The 24,514-nt window shown below is 34.7% G+C and overlaps 1 protein-coding gene and 1 pseudogene across 4 annotated transcripts; both read right to left on the minus strand.

Moving 5' to 3' along the window:
- Window positions 1-1,146: 1,146 nt before the first annotated feature.
- On the minus strand, window positions 1,147-23,163 carry LOC120199504 (annotated as a pseudogene).
- LOC120199502 (inactive poly [ADP-ribose] polymerase RCD1-like) lies at window positions 13,074-18,080 on the minus strand. 4 transcript variants are annotated; one of them, XM_039200558.1, is made up of 9 exons: window positions 18,026-18,080; window positions 16,872-17,041; window positions 16,670-16,718; window positions 15,457-16,601; window positions 14,501-14,742; window positions 14,053-14,117; window positions 13,767-13,943; window positions 13,579-13,674; window positions 13,074-13,476 (listed from the first exon to the last, which is right to left on the minus strand). In XM_039200558.1, the coding sequence occupies exons 4-9, from the start codon at window positions 16,593-16,595 to the stop codon at window positions 13,465-13,467; spliced, it is 1,731 nt and encodes a 576-aa protein (XP_039056489.1). In that variant the 5' UTR covers window positions 16,596-16,601; window positions 16,670-16,718; window positions 16,872-17,041; window positions 18,026-18,080; the 3' UTR covers window positions 13,074-13,464. The 4 variants fall into 4 exon arrangements, with proteins under 4 accessions (XP_039056489.1, XP_039056490.1, XP_039056491.1 ...); XM_039200559.1 differs by having other exon boundaries at window positions 15,457-16,613; XM_039200560.1 differs by having other exon boundaries at window positions 15,457-16,637.
- Window positions 23,164-24,514: the final 1,351 nt, after the last annotated feature.

Raw genomic sequence — 24,514 nt, forward strand, 5'->3', positions numbered from 1 at the left:
GTCCTAAACAAAGACCCCATTCAATGAAATGATCTTTATATAAATACAATATTCAAATAAAAAAAGATAAACTATATAAATGGTCATTAATATTTGAGTAAGTTTATCTTTTTTCTACTTATGTTTCAAAGGTAGCAAAACGTTGATGTGGCATGTTAAATCGGCTGAATTGGCACCGTTCGACCACGCGAGACAGTCATTTTGATAATCGTTTGACATTCTCCTCTATTTTTTACCAGCATTAAACCTATCATCTACGATGCATGTGTCTGATTAAGGCTAACGTAAGGTTGTCGGCATCTTCTTCCCGGTGCTATACCCTCGATGACTGCATTAGTGCTCTATGTGCATACTATCGAGTATCGACTCCACATTTAGTTCACGGAGCTTGCTATGCTTTTGGCTTCATCTTTGCAAAGATAAACGTAGGGCCTATGCTTCATGGTCAAAAGAGTTGTCCTAATGGTCAAACACTGCCAGATGAGCCAATTCAACTCGTGACATTGGTATTTTGTTACCCAATAACAACGGTTAATAGTAATTGATTGATTTGTTATAAATTAATAATGTAAATGATCAAATTATTGTCTTTGAAATATCGATAAAAAAGTTACTCAAATTTCAACGACCATATATATAGTCTACTTATAATAAAAAAAGGCGAAACAAACACCAGCCTACCTAGAAGCACAAATAAGGTAGATGTTTAGAAATTCAAAGGTAGTGGATATGGGTGGGAAATAAAGGGGGAGAAATAAAGAAGCAGTGTAACAATGGAACAAGTAAACGAAAAGAATAGACAGAGACTGAGCGAGGCCTAAAAGCCTTGAGCTACTCAAATTCATTAGGTATATAGGTAGGGAAGAGAGGCCGTACTCAATACTCATGGGGAGAGTGATTGTGGTGCATAAATCAAGTCAATTTAGTCGTAAAAAATTATTATTATTTTTTAAAATTTTAAGTTCAAATATTAAAAATATTAAAAATATAAATATTTAATATAAAAGGTTTAAAAATTATATTTAAATGTGGTCAGATCAGTAAATTCATTAATTAATGTGTCATAACTGCAATGTACTCATCACCACTGTCCATATGCAAATATATTCACAAATATACAGTCCGCAGGATGTCAAATTAATTATTTTATCATCATTCACCATCATTCACTCATCCATCACCATCTTTTCACATTATTCAATTTGTTTGATGTGGTCTACTTCAGATGCTGTCAGCCACCCGATTCATTTTTCGATTTGCATTGATATGGAATTTCCAACGAAAGTTGGAATTGGAAAAAAATCAATTTCACATAAAACTTTGAATAAGGGAATGATAGGTATGAATTAGGTGTTGAATATTTTGAATGGAAAAATTAATTTTAGTCATTAGATTTTAGGATATTTATAAGATTAGTCCTTAAAATTTAACTATAAATACCCTAGTTCATTTAGTTTCAAAATCATCCCAAAGCATTTTTAGCTTTCTTCCAATACTAGAGAGAATTTAGAGAGTTTCTTGAGAGTTGTTTTCTCCTTTTTATCGAGAGAAAATTATCATTGTTTTCTCCTTGGTAGATCGAGAGAGGTTGTAATTCCTATTTTCTCATAGTGAAATTCTTCTACCGTTGCCCGTGGTTTTTACCCTATTTTATTTAGGGGTTTTCCACGTAAATTTTGTGTCTCTTTTTATCTTCATTTTTTATTTTCTCAAATTATCAGTAGCGATTTTGCTCTATCCGATAGCCGTCTTCTGCAACAATTGGTATCCGAGCTAGATTAGAGTGTGTAATATCTGCTTATTGTCTTTGTGGTTGCCACCAAAAGGTGGATCCTCCAACATAAGAAAGTAAGAAGTTATTACCCATTCTTTGAAGGTTCCAGAGAACTATTCACGATAGTGAAATAGTGGGAGCTATCTGTAAACGAAGCAATGGCAACGAAATTTGATATTGAAAAGTTCAATGGGAGAAATTTCTCATTGTGGAAATTGAAGATGAAGGCCATCCTAAGAAAAGACGGTTGTCTAGCAGCTATCAGCGAAAGGCCAGTAGATTTCACAAACGACAACAAATGGATCGAAATGGACGGAAATGCTATGGCAAATTTTCATCTAGCATTAGCAGATGAAGTATTGTCAAGCATCGAGGAGAAAAGGACAGCTAAGGAGATATGGGACCATCTTACCAAATTGTACGAGGCCACATCGCTGCACAATAAAATTTTCCTTAAGAGGAAATTGTACACTCTCCGTATGTCAGAATCTACTTCAGTGACGGAGCACTTAAATACACTGAACACCTTATTTTCTCAGCTTACATCCTTAAGCTGTAAAATAAGAGAACAAGAACGTGCTGAACTTCTACTTCAAAGTCTACCGGATTCATACGATCAACTCATCATCAACTTGACAAACAGTAATGTCACCAGTCTAGTCTTCGATGACGTTGCAGCTGTTGTTCTACAAGAAGAAAATTGGCGCAAGAACAAGGAAGACAGACAAGTAAATCTGCAACAAGTAGAAGCGTTGACAACGATGAGAGGGAGATCAACAGAACGTGGCCAAAGCAGCAGTCATAAACATGGTAGATCGAAGTCGAGGAGCAAGAAGAATTTAAAGTGCTACCACTGTGGAAAGAAGGGTCACTTGAAGAATGATTGTTGGAGTCTAAATAAAAACTCTAATCCACAAGGCAATACCGCAAACACTTCAGATGATGGAGATGCACTATGCTGTGAAGCATCAACCACCGTGGAAGGAAGAAAAATATTTGCAGATATATGGCTCATTGATTCAGGAGCAACATATCATATGACCTAAAGAGGAGAATGGTTCCATTAGTATGAACCTGTCTCAGGAGGATCTGTGTATAGTTGCAATGATCATGCCTTAGAGATCATTGTCGTGGGAACCATCAAATTGAAGATGTATGATGGAATAATTAAAGTTGTTCGAGATGTGCGGCACGTGAAAGGCCTAATGAAAAATTTATTATCCTACAGATTGTTGGATAATAATGCAAGCAAGATTGAAACACGGAAAGGAATCATGAAGGTGTTCCGTGGAGCGCTTGTGGTGCTGAAAGGCGAAAAGATAACAGCAAACTTGTACATGCTGAAGGGAGAGACTTTGCTAGAAGCAGAAGCCTTTGTTGCCTCATGTAGTTCAGATTCTGCAATGCTATGACATCAGAAACTTGGACACATGTCAGAACAAGGAATGAAAGTCCTTGTGGAACAAAAGCTACTTCCCGGCTTAACAAAGATATCACTTCCTTTGTGTGAGCATTGTATAACAAGTAAGCAACACCGGTTGAAATTCAACACGTCAAATTCTAGAGGCAAAAATATTCTAGAATTGGTTCATTCTTACGTATGGCAAGCACCAGTTACATCCCTAGGTGGAGCAAAATACTTTGTCTCATTTATTGATGACTACTCTAGGAGATGTTGGGTGTATCCTATTAAGAAGAAGTCTTATGTGTTTTTAACTTTCAAAATCTTCAAAGCGCGGGTGGAACTTGATTCTGGAAATAAGATCAAGTGTTTCAGAATAGATAATGAAGGAGAATACACAAGCAAAGAATTTGATGACTTTTGCAGGAAAGAATGCATCAAAAGACAGTTCACTGTGGCAAACACTCCTCAACAAAATGGAGTGGCAGAGCGGATGAACAGAACATTTTTAGAAAGAACAAGAGCAATGTTGAGGGACGCAGGCCTAGAAAAATCATTCTGGGCAGAAGCAGTCAATACCGCTTGTTATTTGGTGAATCGAGCTCCATCAACTGCAATAGAGCTGAAGACACCAATGGAGATGTGGACTGGTAAACCAGCTGATTATTCAAACCTCCATATATTTGGAAGTATTGTGTACGTGATGTACAACTCCCAAGAAATCTCAAAGCTGGATCCAAAATCTAGGAAATGCAAATTCTTGGGGTATGATGATGGAGTCAAGGGGTATCGCTTGTGGGATCCCACTGCCCGCAAAGTGATCATCAGCAGGGGTGTTATCTTTGTAGAGGATAAACTACAAAGAAAATAAGACAATGATAGCACTGAAAAGTCAGAGACTGCACAGATAAATGTGGAAAAGGAGTTTGAACAAGGAGATTCTTCAGAAGCAGAACCAGCACATGATGAACAAGAACCAGAGAGTTCTGAAGCACCAACAACTCGTCAATCAGATCGTGTAAGAAGACGTCCCAATTGGCACTCAGATTATGTTATAGAAGGTAATATTGCATACTGCCTTTTAACAGAGGACGGTGAGCCATCAACATACCAGGAGTCAATAAACAACTCAGATGCTTCACTGTGGGTGATGGCGAGAAGAAATTGAAGCCCTTCATAAAAATAATACATAGGACCTTGTGCCACTACCACAAGGAAGGAAGCCAATTGGTAACAAATGGGTCTTCAAAATCAAGCGAAATGGTGACGATCAAGTTGAGAGATATCGTTCAAGATGTGCAAGATTGGTGGTTAAAGGATATGCTCAAAAAGAAGGTATTGATTTCAATGAAATATTTTCTCCTGTGGTTCGACTAACAACAGTTCGAGTAGTTTTGGCAATGTGTGCTACATTGAACTTACATCTAGAGAAGCTAAATGTTAAAACAACTTTTCTTCATGGAAATCTTGAAGAAGGGATTTATATGCTCTAGCCTGAAGGTTTTGAAGAAGAAGAAAAGAAGAACTTGGTTTGCAGGTTGAACAAATATATGTACGGTCTAAAGCAGGCGCCGAGGTGTTGGTATAAGAGATTTGATTCCTTCATTATGTGCCTTGGATACAACAGAATTAATGCAGACCCTTGTGCTTATTTCAAGAGGTCTGGTGATAACAATTTTGTTATATTGTTGTTGTATGTGGATGACATGTTAGTTGCAGGACCCAACAAAGATCATATTGAAGAATTGAAGGCACAACTGGCTAGGGAATTTGAAATGAAGGACTTGGGATCAGCAAACAAGATTCTAGGGATGCAAATTCACCGAGACAGAAGTAATAAGAAGATTTGGCTTTCACAAAAGAATTACTTGAAGAAGATCTTGTCAAGATTCAGCATGCAAGATTGTAAGCCAATTTCTACCCCTATTCCTATTAACTTCAAATTATCCTACAGTATGAGTCCTAGCAGTGAAGAAGAGAGGATGGAGATTTCTCGAGTACCGTATGCATCAGCAGTGGGAAGTTTGATGTTCGCTATGATATGCACAAGACCAGACATTACACAAGCAGTAGGAGTGGTTAGTCGCTACATGGCGAATCCAGGAAAAAAACATTGGAATACAATAAAAAGGGTCTTGAGATACATCAAAGGGACCTCAAATGTTGCATTATGTTATGGAGGATCAAATTTACTATTCAATGGGTATGTAGATTCTGACTATGCATGGGATTTGGATAAAAGCAAATCTACTACAAGGTATGTGTTCAAAGTTGCTGGTGGAGCTGTAAGCTGGGTTTCAAAATTGCAGTCAGTTGTGGCTACATCCACAACAGAGACAGAATATGTAGCAGCTACACAAGCCAGTAAAGAAGCAATTTGGTTGAAGATGCTATTGGAGGAGCTTGGGCACAATCAAGAGTATGTCTCTCTGTTTTGTGACAGTCAAAGCGCCTTGCATTTAGCAAGGAATCCAGCATTTCATTCAAGGACAAAGCACATACGAGTTCAGTACCATATCATTCGTGAAAAGGTGGAAGAAGGGACGGTAGATATGCAGAAGATCCATACCAAAGACAACATAGCAGATTTCATGACAAAGGCGATCAATATTGATAAATTTACTTGGTGTCGATCCTCTTGTGGTCTGTCAGAAATGTAAGCAACATGATGGTACAAGGTAGAAAGAATGGTGTTAAGATATGATTGTTCCAATCAAATCTTCAAGTGTGAGATTGTTGAAAATTGATAAATTCCCACCGAAAGTTGGAATTGGAAAAAAATCAATTCCACCTAAAACTTTGAAAAAGGGAATGGTAGGCATGAATTAGGTGTTGAATATTTTAAATGGAAAAATTAATTTTAGTCATTAGACTTTAGGGTATTTACAAGATTAATCCTTAAAATTTAACTATAAATACCCTAGCTCATTTAGCTTCAAAATCATCCCAAAGCATTTTAACTTTCTTCCGATACTAGAGAGAATTTAGAGAGTTTCTTGAGAGTTGTTTTCTCCTTTTTATCGAGAGAGAATTATCATTGTTTTCTCCTTGGTAGATCGAGAGAGTTTGTAATTCCTATTTTCTCATAGTGAAATTCTTCTACCGTTGCCCGTGGTTTTTACCCTATTTTATTTAGGGGTTTTCCACGTAAATTTTGTGTCTCTTTTTATCTTCATTTTTTATTTTCTCAAATTATCAGTTGCGATTTTACTCTATCCGATAGCCGTCTTCCGCAACAGATATAGGAGAGGGGTGTGTGAACAATTTAGTTGTTTTGGTACTTTTTTTTAATATAACTTATGTAATTAATCATCTCTTGTAATAATTGAATTGATGAATTTTTATTATTTTAATCAATTTAATTTCGAACAGTTCAGTCAATTAGTGTGTGTGTGTATAGCCATTGTCCTATTTCAAATTCCAAATTTTGTTCTAATATTATAATTTCGTAATAAAGAATGCTTGTACTTTTTATTTAGAAATTCCACTCATTTATTTAGTTTTTATTTAATTTTATTATTAACTACTGGAACGATAGTTATAAAAGAAGGCAAAACAATTTTTTATATGAGAAACTAAACTTGCAAACAAATAAGAGTACAAAAAATAATATTATATGAAAAACTAAAATTACGAGTGGATTTGTCTCGCTGTCTTTTTGGAGTATTTTTTTAATAGTATGATTGATTATAATATAATATTTATTTAAAATTTTCTTAACTTATCGATAAAGACACATATAATACATGCATTGTTGCTTGAACACAAAACTTTAAAAAATTAATATTTCATTTTACCTTCAAGGTAACTTAATGGATTCCCTATCGAAGTTTTAATTGGACCTCACTTTCTCTAAGATAAAATGATTGTTTATGTGTTGATTCAAGTTTAATTGCTCCCTTAATGGATCATTTCCCCTGTATCATTACTCAAAGCATTTTTCAGCCCGCGAGAATAAAAGTTGCAAACCAACTAAATCTTCAGGCTTGACATTTGGTGGGAGATATCAAAGGATTAGAGATGATTAAACCCGAACTCGACGGGACGAGGTGGAGTCGGATTTAAGGTGAAAAAAACCCGTTTGCCCGTGCCCATTCCTACAAAGGATATTATTGTTTATCCACTGGTTCTTCCTCTTCAGTAGGATGATGATACATTTGAATTAATCTGTCCATTCACAACTCAACTCTTTTTAGTGCAGCCACATGTAACTGTGTAATAGCTTCATTTACATAGAATATGTTTGTTCAACTCTTTTTCAAAGGCTGATGATCAAATTTGTTTCTTTTTAAAAGATTAAGAGTCAAAAAAAAATTAACGACAAAACTTTACTTATGTTGTATGAAATAAAATAAGCGTCATTAGTATAAATTTTTTAAATTTATAGATGTAGATTGAGTCCTAATTTATTTGATATTATTTTTGTTGTTACAACTTAAAAGTCTTATTTTAAAGACGTAGATCTAAACTTAAGCACACGAATAAACTACGATGTTTGAGCCTAGGTCACCGATGGAGAACAACATTCTATGTAACCAATAGGATCACTCCAAAGATTCTTATTTATATTTGAGTAATAATTATAATTTTGGTATAATCATTGATATCCGACTATTAATCAATTAATTCGGATCGGGTAACCCAGTATGAGAGCGACCTTTGAGAACATAGACATATGCATGATTTTATGCTAAGGGGACAAACATATAAAATTTTAGGATAGCGAAAATAAATTATCAATAGAAAATAAAAAATATAAAAGAATTATAATTGTGTTTTGTTTGTTTGGTTATTTCCTTGCAACACAACGCATAGTAAGGCGATAATCTCGCGGGAGCCAAACCCTTTCATTCTTCCATCTTCATCTCCTCATCCACGACAACCACAAAGGCGTGTAAAAATAATAATAAGGGTAAAGTATACAAATGATCCATTGACTATAGGATATTGCTTTATCAAGTCTTTCGATTATTAAAAGTTATGGAATAGTCCTTCGACTATAGATTGTTATGTTATTGAGTCCCTATTAAATGTTAAAAAATGATCACTCGACTATTCATTATGTTCCGAACTCATCATATTTCGTTAAAATTAGACAATATTATGAGTTGGGCGTTAAATTGTTAACATGCTTACTGTGATATGATAAAATATGGTTCCAGAATCTCAAGCGACTATCATATCTCAGTCATCATGTTAACGTCAAATTTTGACAACTATCAAAATTTTTAACGGAAAATGACGAGCTTAGAATATAATGAATAGTCAGGTGACCATTTTTTGTAACTTTTTATAGTTAAGAGATTCAATAAAGTAACAATCTATAGTTGAAGGACTATTCGGTAACTTTATTGAGTCTCTCAACTATTAAAAGTTACAAAATGGTCACCTAGCTATCATTGTGTTACAAAATGGTCATTCGACTATTCATTATGTTCTGAACTCATCCTTTTTTGTTGAAAATCAATAATATTATGAGTTTGACGTTAACATGTTGACTATGATATGGTAAAATCTGATCTCATGATCTCAAGCGACTATCATATCTAAATTATCATGTTAACGTCCAATTTAGACATCTGTCAAGTTTTTTAACGTAAAAGGATGGGCTTAAAACATAATGAATAGTCGGACGACCATTTTGTAAATTTTAATAGTCGAAAGACTTAAAAGACTAACATTATATATTTAGAGAATCATTTCATATCTTTTTTATAGTTGAGGGACTAATAAAGTAATATTTTATAGTCGGTTGATCATTTTAGTACTTTATCTTAAATAATAAATAATATTTAGTATTTATTTACTCACACGTGTCGAAAATTTGGGTCCACTCGGCTAGTGTGCACGGTCCCATTAAGAGAGAGAAATGAAGCAAAATCATTATGCATTCCATTGCTTTATGATTGACGTCACGCTGACAGTCTGTCAGCGTAGCAGAAGTGAAGGAACGGAAGCAGCGAAAGCTCTGTTGTGTAGTCTAATACGGTTTTATCTTCTTATGCCTTTTGTATTCACAGATGAACGAATGAGTGCCTGCACTAACCAACAATGAGTTGTTTCAGTAACGTGAGATATTTGATTCTTTAAATAAAATTAATAGTTTGAATTTTAATAATTACGATTAAAATAAATTTGATTGAAAGTGTTATCTTTATCTCTTCAACATCCGATTTAGATTAATCAATTAATAAATCATATAAAAATTGTTATACCAGAAAATGAATGAATAGCCCCAACATTATCTAATTAATATGTTTATTTGATAATAAAGCATTAAAGTTCAATATTTTTACTTCACGTCATCTTAAAAGTGAATCGTATTCTATGAATACGATATCTGATGGTGTAATGTATAGTATATATAAAAGGTATAGTGTTAAGAGTATTTATACCAAACAATTTTGTCATATAGGCCCGATTCAAATATCCAATCACTTCTATTTGAAGTGTCCTAACTTAGGGGTTGTTTGTTTGGCTATGAATAGAATTATTCAGCGTTGAATGCTGAACCGTTAAGCATTCAGACAGTTTGTTTCTCACCTCTGAATGATTCAATGCTGACTGATTCAACAAAACAGTGCTGAATGATTAAATACAGAAATACATTCTAAATGATTCAGAGTCATTATCAAACAATATGTCACGTTCAGAGCTAATTCATACAAAGCCTCTGAATCATTCATCATTTGAATCATTCAGCGCTTAATCATTCTGAAGTAAATAAATAACCCCTTAAAGTTGATTTATGACAGGGTTTTTTTTAACTAAAATGTTATTTTATTCAAATAAAAATTATACAAATCGATAATAATTTTGTTACAATCGAGAATGTTACATTATAATAAATTTTAACCTAAAATGCTATTGTCTATTTAAAAAATTACACAATTGATAATAATTTTGATTACAATATAAAATATCTTAACAATAACTCTTTAAGCTGTAACCAAAATTATTATACAATTTACATGAATTAATATAAAAAAACAAAACATTTTTTTATTTCAACCTTGATATTACTCAGTTTGTTCTAAAAAGTTACTCTTTATACTTTTTTTCAATTACAGTCATTTTTTAACTCTTTTCACATTATATTAATGGATTGTATTTTAAACTCATCCTTAAAACAAATACTAAACAAAAAGTGGTAAGATTTAAATGGTTGAAAAAGGAGAACTAGACTGGGTGACTCACCTGCCCACCCAAAAAGCATAAATAAGGGTAAAAGCCTTGGGTAGGGAAGGTAGAGAGGCCGTATGAGTAAAAATTAAGTCATTTCATTAACAAAAAATCGGGTAAATTAATTTAGTAATTGAACTTAATATAATTATTTTACCGTCACTTAGTTGTTAAATAGTTAACGGCGTTAAAATGAGTTGTTAATGAATTTGTTTTGATGACAATTTTTTTTTTTTAAACGATGTCGTTTTTAACGCCGTCAACTATTTGACGATAGAGTGATCAAAATAAGAGAGAGTAAACTTCAATAACCAAAGAAATCTAATGTATTAAGTTCAGTAAGTAAATTAAAAACTTTTAACGTTGAATGAAAATTAAAATAAAAAGAGAGAGTAAAATACAGTGATATCATTTTTAATTTACATATAAAAATCACAACTGCATTGCACTAACCACAATTGCACAAATATACAGTCCACGTAAATGTCAAAATTAATTATTTTATCATCATTACGCTATCATCCGTTCATCCATTCTTGTTCCACACGTGTCAGCATCAAGTTTGTTTGATGTGGTGGATTGCCACTTCCAGCCATCCGATTTCAGGGAGCACCTTGTTTTCCTCCCTAAAAGCACCAAAAACTGCGTCGTTTCCTTGGGCTAATCTACTACTTTGACACTGCCCTAACACGTATATACAAGGAAGAGCAATGAATATAAATATTTAATACATTCAAAAAGTTAGTTCAAAAAGCCCTTTTTATACTATTTTTCATTAGTTTTGTAGATCATAATGTAATATATATTTATAATTTTTTATAGTTATTAACAACGCAAACATATCCTACGGATGCAATTACTCAAACTGAGATTTTTTTATAAAAATAATATTTTCTTTTATTATTGAAATCACTTAATGAATTTATCCTTTTTATATATTAAATATTGTGATATTTGATCGTTTGCATATAAAATTATAATGTTCTAAAACAATTAAAAGCCTATTTGAGGATATAATTCCATACTGGCACCGAAATAATATTTCAAGCAAAATAATATTATAAATGTGATAAAATTTAACCCATCAACTTGGTCTCAGTGATAAAAAGTAAAATTATTTTCTTAGAGGTATTTGGTTTGAGCAATTATGATTGTAAGATATATGCGCATTGTCAATAGATTAAAAAAATTCCGAACATATTACATTGTAATTACGCTAGGATATTAAGAGTCTCTTCACAATGTAAACTCTTTTAGTTTTATACCTTTTTAGGACAATTGGGTGAGAGAAATTAAAGGATGAGATTAATTATAGATAATTAGAAGATATTCACTAAAAAACAATGAGATAATCACATCTTTTGATTTTTCTCAATCCAATTCTAAAAAAAATGTAAAATTAAAAGAGTTTTACACACATATAGGCAAGTGAAGAGCAAAAGGCAAACATAATAAATGAGTAGATGAAATTGGTTGGTTTATTTTCGAAGTCCAGCTTGCATTAATGATACTCCACCATCATGTCATAAATTAGCCACACCAAACTTTCACTATCACTTGTGATTGATAAAAACCATTAACCAACTCCCTTTTTATTAACATTACACACACACATTGCATTGATTGTACGACAATCCAGCAAAGCCTAAAACTTTCGTGCCATCTATATACATCCCTTTTATTTATACGTACGGTTTTGAATATTTATTGAAAAATTCAATTTTAGAGGGATTGATTTGATGTGGGAGAAAGACTTGGGGGGGGGGGCATGTTTTGAGAATGTGAAATGATAAGGGAAGGGGATGTTAAGATGTCATAAAGGTTTTTCTTTTGGCTAATTTTTATTGGAAGTCCGAAATGAATCATTCATGAATAATTAGGAGCTTTAAATGCGAGGTGATGTGACAAATGCTCAAACATTTTATCTTCACAGAGGAGACTACCACAACCACTAAACCCTCTCATTGACTCTCCCCACCACTCGGAGTGGACCGCTCTCTCACCCACTTTTCATTTTCTCTTCTTTTCGACTTTTCCCATCTAGCTTTTCACTTTTTTTGTATTTTGTTTCAGTACTATTGGACCGCTAGCTCTAGTTGATTGGTTCTTTTGGTCTATGGTTTTTATAGAATTTTTTCTCTCGTATCAAGAGTACATTTGGATATTTATGCAAAGATTACACAGTTCAAGTTTCAGACCCAAGAAAGTAGAACAAGAGAGGCTCTCCAATGAGAGATTCAGGGAATAGCAAGTGATTTTTTTTGGGGGATGAAAGGAATCTTCTTTACAATTTACAATAAAGCAACAAACGGAAATCTGCACAGCTGTTTATAAAAGAGCTATGATCTCTATCCAAAGACAAATGTCTTCTTTTTTCTTAGTAATGTTGCAAAATTTTCGATCACTTTCCTTTTTCGAGGTCATTGAACAGGTATCCGATTTCTCACTTATTCTTAAGGACCAAAACTAAAGCCATTCGAAATTTAAGACTGATTGTTTCAACCCAATCCCACTTTGCTCGATTGAGCCAGTACTCTGTACTCTTTCCTTATAATTACCCAGAGAAAGGGAGAGCAGTCTAATTTTCATGTGAGTTCATCCGAATCTCTTACGAATTTTCCACGATTGACCTTTTGTACACTTGTTTTTGCCTTTTTCCAAGTTTGAAACTCCCTCGTCACATTAGGTATTGAATGAAACTTCCGAAATGAAAAGTGTAGAAAAATTCATTATTATTTGCACAAAACGTCGATGCAGCACGTTCAAATTCAGGAAAGAAAAAAATCTATGATAAGGGGCTTGCAAGCCAGTTCCGGTTGAAAACAAAATCTTGGGTTTAAGAGAATACGAAATCATTGTTGCAAGAGACTAGGGAGAAGTACCTAGCAATTACACCACCGAAAACCAGGTCAGAGCTTTACCTTCAAATATGTCTACGTAGTGCCTCCAAACATGTCCATATCATGTCGACGGATTTTGATAGCAAGAACCACGAGTCACTGGACAGCACCAATACCTTTGGAGCTTAGCATAAGATATATATAAATGGTAAACTCAGAGGCTTTCAGGACCCTTCATGTTCTGTTTTGCAACCTCCAATTCATGCCTAGGTGGTATCCTACAAATTGCCGGAAGATTAGATCAGATTAACTATAAATCAAACATATTGTAGTGGCATTGCATTGAAGAGCAATTAAAACATGCAAGTCTAATATCATACCTTGCGTTGCAGAGATGTAATTGTTGACTTTAACAAACCATCCCCAACTACCAATCTCAACTTTTTGACAAAATCATCACGAGTTATCTTCTTTGCCTTTTGAAGCAAAAACGATATAATACAGAAGAATCAGAAACTTTATTTAAAACCAGGGAGGAACCAACAATTAAACATATTATCAAACATACCCTGAATAGTTCATAATGATTAGAGACTTGGTCCATATCTACACGAGGAATTTTATTTGAGATAGCAGCAAACAACATAGGGAAAGGCATCCAAGGGGATTTAGTGGTCCTTGAACCCAGAGTAGGATCATTTTCTTGGAATCCCCTTGAATCTGAATTTTGGTGATTAATACTCCCCTAAATGACAAGAAAAACATCAGCAGCAAAATAAGCAAACCTCAAAAAATATATGTATTTTAAGACTGCCATTTCAGCCAGCTAATAGGCAAATAATAGCAACACGCACATTTATCCTGAATATATTGTTGCATGACAAATGCCCTTGGAATCCTTTCGATGAGGCAATAACACCTGAAACAGCATGATTAGCCTCATTTCCAATCGAATGGCCTATTGGTACAAATAAATTTCAAGAGCTAAAAACCTTAAAATATTTATATATAGCCATACAGAACTTGCAGAAAACACAGCCAAGCCATTGGACTAGCCGGAGTTATTAGCCATCTGAAGTGGAACAACAAATTCCCCACCAAAAGGTGGATAACAACACACAGGGAAGAAGTCTTGTTTCTTAAATTAACAAAGAACTTTGGCCATCAAGGTTGAAATGGAGATTACATGATTGACAGTCATTTAGTTGATTGCCAATCATCAAAATTAATTGCAATGTTCTATGTTTGAGAATATCTTCCAGTGTGATGTTAGATGACAGAAAGGAAGAATGCATAGATCACCTTTATCATTGGAGGAGAGCTTGAAACTAACAAAATATTCAGGATAAATATGAGTATTGATATTCATGTTCCAGGTAATATAATACTTTGGATGTTGAAGATCATCCACTCCACTATCAACATCCTCACTGCTAGGAAGGCATTGTCCACTTCCAGGGCAAAGAAGCTCCGTCTTTCCCACTATTACATGACATAATATCATGTACTGCACTCCATTTTCGTCAATATCACAATACTTTGCACTGCACAAATAAAAAATAACATTCAGCATCAACATAGTATGGAAAAGGTATCTTGAAGATGTTTTAAAAAATAGTGACATTCATCTGGATCGGATTCTAAAACCAAATGGCAGATAAAGGAAAAGAACTGAAGAAAACAGACACTAGCCAGTGGTAACTAGCACCTAACAAAAGAGATATCCACCTAATGGAAGAGATATCAAGGAGCATCAAAAGTAAATTTTATAGAAGCAACAAATCTGTGTTCAGAGTGAACCTTACAAATACACGAATCACAAAAGTGGAACAAAAAAATATCCTATCTGCATTTCCATAGTTGAATCCATAATACTATTGTGGAATCTAAATAATGTCCACTTTTGGGAAACTTAAAACAAAGTGTAGAAAAAAACAGCGAAGAAACAGTTTCATTTATTACATTCTAAGCACTTAAAAAAGCCAAGGCTCGTTATAAGGTAAAAATGGATGACTAACGTCATTCATACTTTGTTTCAAAAAGTAACAGAGAGCAAATCATTTTGTAATCGCAAAGTCCTAATCATTTATCTTTGAAGGGGAACAGGAAAGGTAGGCCATTTCAAAAAGCAAGGCAGAACTGATCATTTTGTAATTTACAAAGTATCACTACCCTTGGCAACATTTTCCAAGAGAAAGCAAAACAATAAAAGACTTTCATAGTAGTACTAGGACAAAAAACAATGAAGAACCTCCAACCTGGCATTAATACATTCTGATGCAGCAAGATGAATACCAGAGCCATATAAGTGTGGGATTGCAGAAAGACCACAGTGCGCAAACCCATGCATCATGATGGTGGACAATGCTGCTTTGGAGGAAGCAAGCCATGCACATTGAACATTTGCAGTACCCCTATACTTTTTCATGATTTCAACCTGCTTAAGGAATCTTTCTAATCTATATTGTGTACTGGAGCAGGGTTTTATATTGAGCTTATCCACACCTCCACAAGGGTTCATACCCATGAGAAACATGTTCTCAACAGCAGAAGAGTCCAACTGCTCATTGAACTGTACATCTACAAACTGGTTTTCATCGACCGAGTTTATCTTTGTCTCTTGAATATCCTCAACAGCTTTGTTGGGTTCTCCATCCGCATCCCTATTGCAATTATCCTCAACTTCTATAGCACAATAACTAGAGGCAGGTTTCTGAGCAATTTGAATATGTCTCTCGAAAGAATTTGATTCCGCACTACATTCCTTCAACTTTGGCTGCTCAACACCATTAATGTCAATCTCAAGGTGCAGCTTGATCTCATGGGGGAAATGAGATTCACTAAACATATCATTCACATATTCATGTTCACAGCACTGACATTCTTCATCACCACTGGTAAAAGTCTCAGGAAAGAAACAGCCATCAGCTTCATCAATCCAACCAATCGGGTGCATTATGCCAGTTTCCAGCTCCAGTCGAAACATATGCAAGAAATCTAGCAGAAAAGATTGACCATCTATCTCAGCCTCAATAGCTGGCTTCTTTGTATTGAGATCTTTCCTGATTGAGGCAATAAGATCGTGGGGAAAATCAGTCCATTCACCCTTCTCATAGTACATTATGCGCTTTGGAATGCCTGTTTTCTTAAAATTTGAATAGCAAAGTAACAAAGATCTTTTTGAAGTAAAACCACAACTCACAACTCTGCCTTTGCAATCATTTAACCTCCTACGCTTGCCATGCTTCTGGGAAGCTAAACACAAGCCAGGCAGCCGCCGTGAAATCACATGTGAAGCCCCAGGAAAGTCTGTCGTAAGCTGTGTTGCCAGCTTCCTCTTTGAGCCATGCAGAACCGGAGGCTTACTATCCGATATTGTGGCATTCGGTGCTTCCATTTCTTCCTAGATGAATCCCTATCAACAAGTTTAAAACCAATACTTCTACAGTAAAAAAGAATTCAAAGTCTAACCTTCTACCAAAGTAAAAGACACTGTCTCCTAAAAGTTGATGTGCAAATCCTGAAAAAAAAAGAAAAAAGGGTCAGGACATTAAAATGGTATGGATATGAAGCCATACTAAATTACTAATTGGAACATAAGCAACCATGAAACAACTGAAAGCATATCAAACCAAACTTATCAGAATCACCACAGAGCAAGAGGAACACATACCTAGAACTGAAGTCAGTGTCAATCATGTACATTTCCATCTAGCACGTGTTCGTTTTGTAAATGTTCCTCTTCATTTTTTTTCTTTACAATTACTTCAGAGAAAGAGATAGCAACTTCTTTATTATTCTACAGCATTTGGTACCCTACCTCCGGATGCAACATAAAAGCACCTACAAATATTGTAGCAAAGTATTTTATAAAATTTATGACTCAACAATTCTTTGGTTCCATTTTTATATGTTCAAACGTATAAAAGTAACCAACAGAAGAAATGTTTTTATACTTTTCTTTATTTAGAGCTTCTGAGAAATCAATTTTAAGTATCACATATCAAACTGGCCTTAAAAATAATAATATTTCTTTTTACAAAATCATAAAATTCACTTGATAGTGAGCACTAATTACATAAATCTCGAAACAGAAACAGAAACAGCATTGGCAACGGAAAAACCCAAAAGTATTCCAAAAATTCTAATCCTGCTCTGATTTCTGTCAAGAAAATTGAGCAAAAAATAGTGAAACCAAACAAAACAAAGATTCAGAAAAAGTAGTAAATTCTCAAAAATGGATAGAGACTCAAGATAATAACAACAACAACAATAATAAAGTGGAAACATAAAATCAACTCAAAATATATTTCACCCAAAATAACAAAACTACAGATTCTCTACACCGAGAAAAAAGTTAAGGAAAATAGAATAACAAGAAATATGGGGTTTCTCGAGAAAACAAATAGATCGAAAAATTTAAAATAGAAAATTTCAACCTTAGAACATAAATTCCTATCTTTATTTTAAAAAAAAGAACGTAAATAAATATTTTTCTAGAACCGAAAATAATTCAAACAAAAATTTATTCTAATAAATATTTTAGAAGATCTTGCAATTTATCGCAAAAACTGGAAGATAGAGAAAATGAAAATCTTAAAGCATAATTTCTCAAAATTAGAATACTACAAATATTTTTCTTGATCGTCGAAGAAAACAAGTACCACAGAGATCATCCATCAAAAGAATTAATCATTCAACAGAATGAATTCAACGCCTCGCAGATGCCAATATCAGGAACGATCTACCGAATTCGCTCTTAGAAATTAAAGCCAAAAACATGGGGGAAAAGAAAGCCTAAACTAAAAGAATAATGAAAAATATTACCTGCAGATGAGAAGAACTGGAGTGATTCTTTTGCTTCTCTTTGGAAAGAAGGGGGAGATATAAAGAGAAAACGGAAATTGTAGAACCCTAAGTCAAGTATTAGTAATTTTCTTGGGTAAATTACACGGATTGTCACTGTACTTTTCACTATTCCTATTTCACCACTAAACTTTAAATCGATTTAATTTCCGTAGTGAATTTAATATAATTAACACTTTTGGTCACTCAACCGTTTCTCCCGTTAACCACGTTATAACGTGGATTTTTTATTTTATTTGTACTTACTATTTTCCAAGAAAAGAAAAAAAGTTGAAAGGGTAAACACGCCATCACAACTCAACTGTTCTTCTCCATCACCACATTCCCCATCCTCTCCTCCACCCTCTTCTTCTCTCTCTTCTCTATATCCTTCCACCAGGCTACGAGCAACCTTTTCTGTACTCTTCCTTTTTCTTCTTTTGATCCTTATTTTGTTTTCTATCTATTCTTCTTCTTCTCTGTAACTTTCAAGCTTTCTCCTTTAACTTGCTTTGCATACCTTGTTTTACTGCTGAAGCTGTTCTTCCAATCCTTGAACTTTAGGGTCTCATCATATTCGTTCTGAAAAATTAAAACCCAAAGTGCTTGAGTTGATCCATGGATGCATAAATCCGAGGTTGGTTAGGCTTTCAATATTTCTAGATGTTTCTGGGTTTTCTTTTATTTTTCGTTTCGGATCAATCGGGTCAAAGTTTCTATTGTGTATTTTGACTTATAGGGTTTATGTTGTTGCTATTGAAATTGTTGTGCTTGTTATTGATACTGGCGACCCATTTCATCGCTAGCCTTTTTCCTCCACATCTTAATCCGATTCAGGGACTTGACTCGCCGGCAAGTTTTTGGGGCGACCCATTTCATCACTAGCCGCTTCAATTGCACCTCCAATGCCAAACTCGATTCTAGAACTCGGAGTTGGTAGCAATGGCTTTGATTGTATAAGCACCGTGGCTGCAACATTGCCTTTGGGTCCCGATTTTAGCGGTGGGGTGACGAATTCATTGCCGGATGTTCCACCGTCTACAAACGGCCTCGACCGATCCGTCGAAAGATCCATGCTTTTGGCATTGGCTGCGGAAAAGAGAATGGGGGAATAAAAAAGAGTTTTTTTTAAACTTTTTTCTTTGACTTGGAAAATGTTAATAAAAATAATAAGAAAAAATTCACGTCATAACGCCGTTAGTAGAAAACGGTCGAGTGACCAAAAACATTAAATGTATAAAGTTAAGTGAAAAAGTTAAATAGATTTAAAATAAGTGAGTAAAATAGAAAATAGAGAAAAGTATAGTGATGATTCGTGTATTTTACCCAATTTTTTTTACTTCATCTCGCATTCTTGGACGAAAAGCAATGGAGAATCCAACTATCAAAGTTCACTTACGTGGAAAGGATAAATTAGTCAACCGTGACAAATTGTTCTGTCAACGTGTCGATCTTTTATTGGATCCGTCATCCACGGTTCAGTTTCTGGAGAGGAAATCAGTTGATGTGGATAAGGGTCGTTTCGGGATTGAAAAAATTATTTAAAGCCTAAAAGGCGGTTGTTAGTAAGGGTAATTGGGGGAAACAAGAATTTTGACTGTATAGAATAGGAAAAAAAATGGAGCTAATAATAAAATGAGTGTGGTGCCGATTGCAGGGGATAATACTCGTCATTATCGACTGGAATCCGAGAAACACAAGTGTTTTGCCCGTTTTAATTAATAAATTTTATTTATTTTTTTATCGCGTGGAACAAAAAAAAGTTTCTTTATTCAAATCATGATACCATTTATACTTAAAAAATAAAATATTCATTATATTTTTTCTAAAAAAAATTGATTATATAAACAAATATTCAAATTAAAAAGTATCTTAAAAAAATAAAAAAAACAATGAAAATAATATATAACATGATAGTTTTATATAATTGTGTTTCATTGTCAATTATAGGCAATGTGCCAATTACTATTCTCGTGTCTTTTATAAAAGGATGGGGCCTGGAACTCCATAATATACATGTTCTCTGCTTCAATATTATTTACAGGTTAAACTTTTTAACCTCAGAACAGCTCAACTTTGCATTTAGTTATTATTCGCGATCGGATTGAAAGCGGCATTGCAGATGTTGAAATACTAGAGATTATGACAACTAGTTCAATGTGTAGAAGCGATTCAAACTTTCACTTTTGCTGCTGCTTCTTTGATTTGTTCGATAGTGAAAACGCCGAAGAAGTCATCATCTGTTACTGCATTGATGACTGCATATGCAAGATCATCTACGCTAACTGGTGGAGCCAGGATCAAATCAGATGCTGGAAGAGATTTTAAAGGCTTTGTGAAGTTCTCTACAGCACTAAGAACTTTTTCCAGTGGTTCCCCAACCAGATCAAGTGGAAGCTCAAAACCATCCACTCGCCTTTTTTCATATATAAAACCTGGTCTTAGGACAACACCTGAAATCCAAAACCAATAACAGTTGGGACACTCACTACAGAAGGATTAGAGTACGGGAAAAAAAGGTGTTAAAAGTAAAATGAACTTAAAAAAAGAGGACTTCTGAGCACATAACATTAGATGCATGATATTCAGGTGGACACAAGTTATAAAAGAAGACAATCTTATGAAGTTTGCCACTGTTGATACAAGGTTTGAGTTTGAAGGTTAGGAACAGTTAATGCAGTGGTGTTGAGAGCCATTAGCGGGGGTTTGGAGGGATCTGAGTCTCTGACAAAGATGGAGAGTTTTGGAGATAGCATGGCAGAGTTTCTATAGTAATGGGTGAGGAGAGTCTCAGCTCTTCTGGTGATGGAGAGGGTCTTGTATTGGTAATGGAACTGACTCCGATTGCGTAAGGTTGGTGGTGGGAACATGAAGTGCTTTCCTAGAATGTGGTTGGGCCATAACATAGGTAGCCGGCGGCAAAGGTATGAAAGACTTGTATCGCATGTCTACTTGGATGTGCTGGGGAAGTCTTCCAGTGGATCCTGATGTACCCGGTGAGGTACATAGCTGGATGAGCCTTTCTTGGTCAAAGTGCTCAACCCGGTGAGGTGCCCCAGGCTCGGTTGATATGTATAACAACCAGGTACTGATGATAACTCTTCTTTAGGAGTTCTCACTTAGATGTTACCAAATAACCTAGTCTAGCACCTTTCCCTTTCCTTCAAAGTCACGAGGATAGCGTCAAATCAGGTTGGTGCACTAACATTTTTAAGAAAGGCCTGTTCATCCTGAAGTGACTTTTGACATAAAATGACTGCCCCTACCAGCTAATTGATTGAAAGAAGTCTCTATCTTGCTATTGGTTTTAAATAATTAATCAGGCACTCAAAAATCTTATGTTACGTGTGCGCAAGAACAAAGAAGGTTAAGTCATTAAAAATTACCTGAGCTTGGATATTTGGATAGTACTTCTGATTCTGCTTTCCTCTTCGATGTGAAGTATGCATATTGAAGTAAAAATGGTGGTAGATTGTAATCATGAACTGAAATTAAGATAAATTTCGGAATCCCTACAAGGAAAATAGAAGGCATTAAGGAGGATATATTCCTGACCAATAAATTAACTTATGAATTTAATAAGATATAAGTTATCACCAGCAATCCTTACCAAAATCCTTGGCAGCATTTACAGCCACAACATTAGCCTCGCCGTTAATTCTTTTCATCTGCTCCTCACTTCCAAAACCTCCAAGAGTTGAAATCACAGCTGTAGCTCCAACCAGTACTTAATCCCAGTTAGCATAAAAAACATCTCCTGTGAAACAACAAGCTAAATTGTTAACTCAAATTCCTACACAAATATGGACAAGTGAACTAAGAATAAGATGAATCAAATAGCAAGAAAGATTTTACATAAACCCAAACCTAAGTAGGATCTTGTTGGTAAGCAATGGTCTACTCAAAGGGTTGTAGGAAGGTAGGATCAATGCAAAATGTATGCAACACCAAAAGACATGTAGCTCTCTTGTTGCAATTGAAAGATGAAACAAGTCTAGGATTGTTGATTCTCCAGCTTCTAAAAGATAACTAGTCATCTACAAGCATGTCATTCTTCCTATATTATCAGATATCCATGCCAAAAGGAAATAAGCTTCAAAAGCAAATTCAGGACTTTAGCATTCAATGGTATGTACTCAATATAAATTGTAAAGAAAGGTAAAACTTGCCTGGTATCCAGTTAACCTGATCCACCCACGAGACAGAGTAAGTAGGACGCCCTGACCTGATGTAACAATCAAAACTCAAAGCTAAGTTCTCAAAAAAATCATTACTAGTACTTCAAAAGTTTACAGAAGCAATAAGCTCGTAATCACCCAGAAAAGGGCAACATAAGCAAGTCAAACCACTTGAGATAATATTTGAGACCTGCTTAGACTTAGGACCTCTATGCCCTTGGATACCGCAGCCTTGCATATTGCAGAACCAACAAAACCACTTCCTCCTAAGACTACAATCTACTAACAAAACATGCTGGTAAGATATATGAGCTAACATTATTAACACACAAAGGAAGCAGGTTTATCGATTTATCCAGTGTAGACATACCCGTTCGTTCTTGACATCAGCTACAACGTCTATTGTAGCTGATCTTGAGTCATCACTGGTTCCTGCTTCCGCATAGCTACATTTCACGCCGAACTTGCACAAGCTGCAATTGAAAACAGACAAAAAAAACCATCAAAAGCTGAGAAAGGAGGCAAAAGTTTTCAATTTTCTACAAGACAAAGAGAAGTTCTTCAATTCACAAATAAGACTCGCCAAATTGCCAAAAAAGAAAAAAAATGAAGGAACCTATCAAATTTCAGTAACATACTAGTAAAAATTATCCTTAAATTTTCAAAGAAAAATCAAGAAGTTATAGAACAGAAGAGATACAAATTCTCGACATGCAGAAATGATAAATTCAAACCGAAAAAGATATATTGAAAAACGAACACAGAAATAGTGAATATAATTTATATTGATGGGGAAAATGAATAGATGAGTGGACGAGAAAGGACCGGCGTTGAGTAAGTGAGTTGGGGAGAGTTGGAAAGGAAGCGGTGGTGCCGAGAGAAGAGAGAGGAGGAGCTGAAACGCCAAGGAAGGCTCGGAACGACGTCATTTTGCCGCGAGAGGGACGACAATCTCCGATATGGAAAAAATTGCCGGCCAGCGTCCAAAGACAGGCGAAATGGGCCGTTGCGACATACATGTGGGCGGTGTGGCATCAGCTTTTGGCATTTTAAAAGATTTTATAGATGGAAATTACCATCCAATCCATTTGTTTGTTTTATTGCACACAAATCTCATTGTTCATTTTCGACCGTTTGATCGCGAAGGAATCAAAATATGATCATTATTTATATTATACCCTTATATTTGTGATATTTTATTCGAAAATGCATTTGTTCACTGCTAGATGCAGAGTAATGGGGGATTTTAGAGGGCCTAAAGGTGGCCTGGGATTTGCAACTACCAGCTGTTATTGTTGAAACAGACTATGGGGAAGCAAAGAACGTGTTGTAGGAGGAAGGAAGTGGGAGGGGTAGCTCATCGCTGGTTCCACACATTGCGGATTTAATTAAAATGAATTGGAGGATAGTTTTCCAACATGTACCGAGACAATGCAATACTATTGCGGATGGAATGACGAAGATTGCTCGACCGATAGAGTTCGAAATTCGGTTTTACCAGCATCCACTGGAGGCCGTTGCAATGGAGTACGACAGGGAAGTTACTGTCTGCAGATAATAGAGTGACTAGCTAATGTAGCTTTCTGTTTTATCTTTTTCCATGCAAAAAAAAAAAGCAAAGAAGAAAACAAAACTCACTTAAAACAAGCTTTAATAAAAGCACGAGAATGTTTAATTATCGACTTATATTACTGACATAGATACATTGAGGAATGGGTGTGAGTAGTTGTCTTATCTAAAAATTTAAAGTTATTATATATTTAATATTTTTTATATATTTTAATTCCTTATTGTTGTGGAGAAAAGTTGGACTATATGAGAGGGAAACAAAGAGGTAAAATAACACTTACTACGGAATTAATCAACAACATTGCGAAAAGCTCATAGGATGTTTCGATACTTGGTGGAGTAGGTGAGAGAACTCGTGAAAAAATGATCTTTTCATGAAAATAAAAAGAATCTGAAGAATGAAATTGAAAAATGGATAAAAACATTGGGAGATTAATCATACTATATACCTAAAATAAATAAATTATTTTTAAAAAATGTGTTACATGTAAATTTCTCACTTAACCGAGAGGTACATTTTAAATTCCATCATATAAGTGAGTGAACATGTTAATGACGTATAATATGTGTGATATTGAGATGAAAAACGATTTGAATGACATTTAAGAATCCAATATAATACATGTATTAATTAGATAATTAGATAACGAGTGAACCTATTATGGGATTAATGAATAAGTGTTGGGTACTTTTTTTTTTGTAGTACTTTAATCTTGTGTTAGTA

The sequence above is a fragment of the Hibiscus syriacus genome, unplaced genomic scaffold (genome assembly GCF_006381635.1).
Source record: "Hibiscus syriacus cultivar Baekdansim isolate YM2019G1 unplaced genomic scaffold, ASM638163v2 tig00005459_pilon, whole genome shotgun sequence".
In the NCBI taxonomy this organism is placed as follows: domain Eukaryota; kingdom Viridiplantae; phylum Streptophyta; class Magnoliopsida; order Malvales; family Malvaceae; genus Hibiscus; species Hibiscus syriacus.